Here is a 7,264-nt window from a genome sequence, read left to right on the forward strand (position 1 = left end):
GGCTAGCAAATCAGAGTTTATGGATGATTTGATTTCCCGCGGGGATTCCCCTTTTTTAAAATTAAAATTGTATTTAAATTTTGATTAAAATTTGGGCTTGACTTTTGGGCTTAGATTTAGAATTTAGATATTTAATATTGGGCTCCACAACACTATAAGTCTATACGTTATAAACATACATATAAATAAGTTATTTTATATATTATAAATATATATGCATAAAATATTAAAAATATAAATATATCAAATTAGGGTCGGGGATTAATCGGGGTCGGGGTCGGGGCAGGGATACCGTCCCCATCCCTGCCCCGTCCTCGGATGGGGCCCCGAAAAATTTCCCCGGTTTGACCCCATCCTCGGTCAAATTGGGTATTTCCTGTCCCGATTGGGGTGGGGGTCCCCGTGAGGAATTTTGCCAACCCTAGCATTACCAACCGCAACTTTTGAAAAATTGGTGCACAACATTGGAATACGACGACTCAGAGATCTTAAGCGATGTTTTCATGAGAGGGAGTAAATATATTGTATTCTTTTAAGAGTATATATTATATGAAATATGTACTTTTTTCCTTCACTAAAGGTTTTTCCCCATTAGATTTTTCCTAATAATGTTTTAACAAGACATATTTCATATATATGTGTGTGGGTATCTAAGGGAGAATATTATAAATATTATAAGAATAGATAGATGTCTATTGCTTAGTGTCCTAAAAGCCATGTGTCTTCATGTTGCTTATTCATGCTTGATGTCCATATAAGACCACATCATACTTACCACTTTGCCTATCAATAGTGGCATTTGGTGGATCTTAAAATCACACAAATTGGTGAAAAATCCACTTCAAATTTCTACCAAATTTTTATAATTTTAGTTATTTTATTTTACTATTTCATTATATTTATTTATTTATTATTATATTTTATTATAATATATTTTCTCCATATCCATTGTGCTCCTTATTTTGTGTGGACAAAAGTAAATAAGTTGCAAAAGTCCAAAATTCAAGAATGAAGCAAAGAGGTGAATATATTTTCATGCATTGTATTGTAGCTTTTGTCAAGTTGCAACTTTCGACGTAAAGAGGCCTCTGAATGAGAATGACTTGGAAAAAGACTCAACTTTCAACTTTCAATCTCATTCACACAATAACTTTGCAGCAATAATTCACAAGAATAATTGGTTTTGGTTAAAGGCTTCATCATCATCATCATCTTCCTTTTTCTAACTTTACAACCAAACTCAATCTGCAACAACAAGCAAGAAGAGAAAATGGATTTTTTTTTACTATATACATTATACAAAATCTCCTTATGAACATAGCTTAGGCAATGATTTCACTTGACAATGACTTGAAGCCACTCTAGATTTCAAAATCTTTCTCATTTGGGTCTGCATTTTTATACATAGTTTCTCCAATTCCAACACTCTCCATTGCATTCCTTCCAAATGAACTTTGACTCTCTCATTATCAGCAGGAAGATCAAATTTTCCATGATACAGCACAATTTGTTCTGAGGATTTGTCTTCTTTTTCATTCCTGCTTATGCCTTCTGTGAGATTGTGAGGCCAGTTTATCAGGGATTTTGAGTAGTTTATGTTCTGAAGTAAGTTTTCGGCCTCAGGTTGTGGACTTTCCGGGCTCGGTGGAATAGATCTAGATGGGAATTTTGGGTTCTTAGAGAAATTAATGCAAACTTCGTAGGAGAGCTTTTTATGGTTCAGTGCAGAACATATTTTCTCCTTTTCCTCTTCTGACATTCCTGCATGCATCTACCAAAAACCAGATTTAACAACTTCACAACTTTAGTTCTAAGATTGTTGGTGTCAATCAAACTACAACTTTAGACAAATATGAGCTAAAAGAGAACATTAAACAGCACATGTATTTCCAAGCAGATGAAAAGATCAAAAAGTCAGATAAAATGGGGAACTTTTTGAAGGGATCAAGTGACTACCTCAAAGTACAGGTCTATGGCATAGTACATTTCATCATAGGACTTCCTGGCGGAGTCGGGAATGACATTTGCAAGAGCGAGGAACTTCGACGACTTAAGACATGGGTCTGGTGCTACCTCTGCCATGTATGAATCCATCAAGTTAGCAGCTTTACTTAATTGAGATGGAGATGCTTGATTGATTCCTCCTGATAAAAATGCCTTAAACAGTCTCAAAACAAGGTTGACGTCATATAAGTAGTTTGCTCCACATGGGGAAGGCACAAGCAAATTGTCTAGTGTAGCATGACCCAACTTTGAACCAATCATGGCCTCTAATCTACTCTTGCTGCCTTTATTTATGTTCAAGCCTAAGGAAACTCGTAGAATGTCGAACAAAGCCTTCAGAGATAGCACATTTTCATCGAGAGTGTCAAGCATATCGATGACAGATTCTATTACTCTCCTTTTTACATCTGAAGCTGCAGTAAGGAACTTAGATTTCTGGAAATGAATAAGGAATTTGCTTAAAAGAACATGATCAAATTCGTGCAAGATCATGGATTGTACAAACATTTCAAGACATTCAGTGCTAAAGAACAATAGATCCTCAAACCACCAAGTCGTGGAACTAGAATTTGTCTTTAAGCTTTCAGTGCTTTTGCTGTCACAAGATGACCGAAATCTGGAACTATTAACGGATGAAGTAGATGAGCTCACTCCATCAGCCAAACCGATCTTTTGGCTAAGCAAATCCATGCATTTCTTGAGCATAATTGACGAGTTTGTTAATGAAGGTGATTCTTGACATTGCTTCAGAGTAATCAACAGTTCTGACCACGTCCAGTACTTGATCTCCTCAAAAGATTTCTTGGTTTGTACAAGATCAACGAACCGAGAAGCAGTCTTCTCCATAATTCTGCAGCCTAATGCAAGAAATACAAGCTTGATAGAGTTAATTACTTCCAAGGTGTGACGACTATGGAAAAGTTTTTAAATGAACTGAAACTTTCTCCTTAGAGAAAGTCATGGAATATCACCTTTCAACAGCCTGTTTCACCTCTTAAACTGGCAGTGGCATCCAGCCTGAATATGAAGCATTAATCGTCTGTAAGCCATGTAACAAACAAGTTCATAACCGATCAATAAGAAAGAAAGAAAGTACACTGCCTTTAAGTTATGTAAGAAACAACTAAAGCATATAAACAAACAGACATTACACTGTTCGTCCACAGAAGATATGGAAATCATAAGAGAACCGACTTTCATGAGTAAGATATCCAAAAAAAACCCCACCCAAAAGGGCAGAAGTTCTTCTCTAATGAAACTTTATTACAAACATAGAATGAAATAAATAAACAAGTCATTGAACAATGAACACAATAAATTGAAACAAACAAAAAGGTGGAGTTAGAACTGTGAAATATCCAGCAAAGCAGAAAGAGAAGTGTGAAGGGTCGTTGTTAGCAATAAATTGCAAGCAAATAGCAATAGCAAATAACCAAGAAACATATCCCTAATCATCAACGCAAACAAAACCAATGAATGCCATATAATACTCATCAGAAGGCAATGACCAGTGTAAAGTATAACAAATGAACAGTGCTTGGTTAATTCAATTCCAAGACAAAAAAGCATTAAATGAAAGAAAGAATAGTTTGTAAACAAAAGAAAATGAATGGTCACGAGAAGTAACCTGAAGTAGAAGAACAAAGAAAAGTGGGCATGACCCACATCAATACTGGCCGAAAGGGGGAAGAAGAAAAGTCAATGGAGGAAGAAGAGCAAAAATGAAGAGAAGCCCAAATGGGGTTTGTGAAAATTGCATCAATGGAGGAAGAAGAGCAAAAATGAAGAGAACCCCAAATGGGGTTGGTGAAAATTGGAACAAGAAAAGTGAGAACAGAGAGGGTTGTGATTTGGGGTTAGGGGGAGAAGGGTGAGAAGAGGGTTTGAAATGGATGGATGATGAAAGAGGGAATGCGACAGAGAAATTTGACAGTGGGAGGCAGAGCAACAAGAACAAGAAGAATATTTTGTTTTGTTAGCGAGACAGAAGAACAGGGTACGATCAAAAGAATTCCTCGATGGGCGATGACAATGGCAAAAGAGGGGACAAAAAGGAGGAATTAGAACCATCGTTTTGCTAGATGACTCGAACCTCAAGCTGACATTCCTGCAAAAGGCAAAATTATTCTTCATCATTCTTGTATTATTACAAAATTACAATGCATTTGTTAACTCTCTTCTACTAATTTTGTAGTTAGCAAGAAGATGGTTTATAAAGTTGGATTTTTTTTTGGGACAATAGAGATAGAAGATTCGAATCACATACTCCTTATCATTAATAATAGTTATTTATATTTATTTTGATAATAATACTTCATAAATAGTTATTTTAATAAAAATCTCAGTTGAGGATTTGATTACAATATAAGATTAAATTATAATTATAAATTATAAAGACTAAATTCTAACTTTTTTTTCAAATCACATCAACCAAATTTACAATTGAATGTGATAATAATTTAAATAGATTGGGAGTTCAATTTTACAAATCTGTTGATAAAATATTGATGTAGATAAAGGAAACTTATCAAGATTATTTGAATCAACAATTAATTTATTTCTATGTTTAATAATCTTATTAATAGTATTTTCTATTCATATTGTGATTAATAAACTACTTTTGAGTTTTATAAATATTTATAAAAGATATCGATGTCGAATACTCCCATTTATAGATATATAGATAGTTTTTTTTTTTTTTAATAAAGTATTAGAAGTTGAAGGATCAGTAGACACGTCCAAATATCTTAACTAAATTGATACATCTTTAATACCTTTATCATGTCTTAAAAATATTTTAATCTATCGATTAGAGCAGGGAAATGTGAAAAAACCTTTGGAGTTTGAATGTATCAACCAAAACAAAACTTTGTTTGGAGCGTGCATGCATTAGAGACCCACAAGAGCAAATATTTATGGAAGAAAAATTAATGATAATGATTAATGACTATTACCTAAAGTGAAGGAACACATTAGAAATACAAATCTATGTTTTTTGGGCATGCAAAAGCACCCAAAAAGATATGGAAAAAATAGTTTCCACCACTAACTTGTTTGACCACCAACTACACTTTGCTTCTCTTTTTAGGGGCTCATTAACCCTATGTTTAAATTCAAAAGATGATTTTAAATCCTCCAACTTGAAATCTGAGAAATAATTTTAAATTAATTAATTTTTTTGGAATAAGAAAAATTAAAATGAATGTATTTAAAATTGTGTTTGAAATGTAATTGAATTAAGAAAAAAAAGTTAAGAATTTACTATATAGACTTTTAACCATGATGTATTAATTAAAAATTAGAATATGACAAGGTTAATTAATTAATGAAATCCTATAAAATATGAGCATTCTAGTTAGGATTTTTTTAAAAAAAGTAAAAACAAATTTTGAAATCACTTTGAATTTTGAAGTCATTATCTTTCCTTTCGTAACAAACAATGGAATTCATTTGACATTCATTGTGAATTGAAGTCCCTCAAAATCATGAATTCTAAACAAGCTATAAAACTTTAGTCACATAGAGTTGAGGATATTTACATTGATAGTGACAACAATTTAGACGGAATGTAACTCAAACTTGATTGAACTAACAAAGAAAATGCACATGGGCCTATTTTAGTGGGTTTGAGAGTTCGTTGAGAAAATGAATGTTCATGTTGATTAGGGAAGATCTTGATTTTATCATGCTTATTAGCCCACGGGGTCCTATCTCCCGACCTATCAATGATGGAAATTTTGAATGTTTGAAATCTCCTTACAACAACTCCTTTAAAATCAATTATGATATCATGTTTAGTTTGAACCTTATTGGATTTTAAGTCATCACATCATTCAAAAATTCAGTTACAAAACTACGCTATCAAGGTAAAAATTCTATATTTATTAGAAGAATTTTGGACTTTAATGTCGGTTTTAAACTGACATTAAAGCCTTTTAATGAAATTTGCAACCGACATTAAAGCCCTTTATTGTCGGTTGCAATTGAAGCCCAAGAATCAAATGAAGCCCTTTAAACCGACATTGAAGTCCAGAATCTGTCTGTTTTATCAATTATTGTCCATTTTTTAAATGTTGTTGTCGAATCCATTTTTTTTGGTAAAAAAGTATAACATGACACATCATCATCAAACACTGTGGTTATGACATATTATTTATGTATGGATTGCAAATCTATTACATTTAATCTACAAATTCTGCTATAAAATTATAATTTAAAAGGTTGTACAATAATTCAGCCCTTGAAAACACAAATTACAAGTAATACAAACATTATGAGTTCACTGTCCCTCTCCACTTGGTAAGTATGGATCCCTCCATAATTCTTCTTGAACAGAACCCCCAACTTCAGCAGTGTCTGGTTATAGACATCTTTGTCTGACCACAGTTGTTCAAAGGATCACAAACAAAAAAGGTTTAAGACAAAGGATTGAGAGTGAAAATGTGATCAGAATTCATATTCAACTAACCGTGTTTATTGGGAATGTGTATAAATGGTACATTCAAGGAAAAATTCTTGTAGTGAATGTGTTGGATCTAGAGTTCCCCAAGAAAAAGCATAAAGAAGTTACAATACCAAATCTTTACTCTTTTATTGGGCCAGTAGAACTTGTCGAGACTATTGTGTTGTATTATTACAATGTATGAATCCATCATTTATTAGTGCGCACACATTTCCTTGATTTTGTATAAACTATTGGTGGGTTTGGATTGTTTCAACAATTGAATGTCAAATATTTGTTGACGACAAACAAACATATTAAATGAAAGGCCTCGTTGGAGGATTCTTTTTTAGCCCAAAGAGCAACGATCTATTGCTCATTGTTTACCACGTCAGCCTAGAAAAACTAACATTTAATGACTCGTCCAATAATCATTAGATTTTTCTAAAATGATAAGTTTCTATATTTTTATATTCACTACCTACCATATTTTAAAAAATTCAGCCAAAATTTTAAAACTAAACACAAAGTTTTTTGTTTCTATAGTTTATCTAGAAATTTTAAGATAGATTGAAAATTATAATAGATAAACTTAAGAGAAATAATTATATATTTAAAAAAACTGAGACGAAATCGTTATGAAACATAGCTTAAGATGTTTTGGTTGATTGATTCTTAGGCGTTCTTAATTTTAATGTATCTCCAAAATCTTAAGTCGAAATTCTCGTTTAGATTTTAAAAAGAAAATTCACTTTTTTAGAAAAGAAATGATGTAATTATATATAATTTATAATTTTAGTTGTAATATATATTGCAAAC

The 7,264-nt window shown here is 32.4% G+C and overlaps 1 protein-coding gene across 7 annotated transcripts; it reads right to left on the minus strand.

Annotated features, from left to right (window-relative positions):
• Positions 1 to 1,115: 1,115 nt before the first annotated feature.
• On the minus strand, positions 1,116 to 4,146 carry LOC120078670 (BTB/POZ domain-containing protein At3g22104-like). Of its 7 annotated transcripts, none has more exons than XM_039032968.2 (4): positions 3,632 to 4,146; positions 2,976 to 3,043; positions 1,957 to 2,861; positions 1,116 to 1,771 (listed from the first exon to the last, which is right to left on the minus strand). In XM_039032968.2, the coding sequence occupies exons 3-4, from the start codon at positions 2,848 to 2,850 to the stop codon at positions 1,310 to 1,312; spliced, it is 1,356 nt and encodes a 451-aa protein (XP_038888896.1). In that variant the 5' UTR covers positions 2,851 to 2,861; positions 2,976 to 3,043; positions 3,632 to 4,146; the 3' UTR covers positions 1,116 to 1,309. The 7 variants fall into 7 exon arrangements, with proteins under 7 accessions (XP_038888896.1, XP_038888895.1, XP_038888894.1 ...); XM_039032967.2 differs by lacking the exon at positions 3,632 to 4,146 and adding an exon at positions 3,156 to 3,380; XM_039032966.2 differs by lacking the exon at positions 3,632 to 4,146 and adding an exon at positions 3,151 to 3,330.
• Positions 4,147 to 7,264: the final 3,118 nt, after the last annotated feature.

Source organism: Benincasa hispida, chromosome 5 (genome assembly GCF_027475165.1).
Source record: "Benincasa hispida cultivar pf3 chromosome 5, pf3_genome.v1.1, whole genome shotgun sequence".
Classification (NCBI taxonomy): Eukaryota; Viridiplantae; Streptophyta; class Magnoliopsida; order Cucurbitales; family Cucurbitaceae; genus Benincasa; species Benincasa hispida.

Excerpts from the sequence above, each read along its gene's own strand:
- LOC120078670 (XM_039032968.2), bottom strand. The coding sequence starts at position 2,850 with ATGGAGAAGACTGCTTCTCGGTTCGTTGATCTTGTACAAACCAAGAAA. Across the intron at positions 1,772-1,956 it reads CCATAGACCTGTACTTTGAG|ATGCATGCAGGAATGTCAGA; the intron begins GTAGTCACTTGA and ends GGTTTTTGGTAG.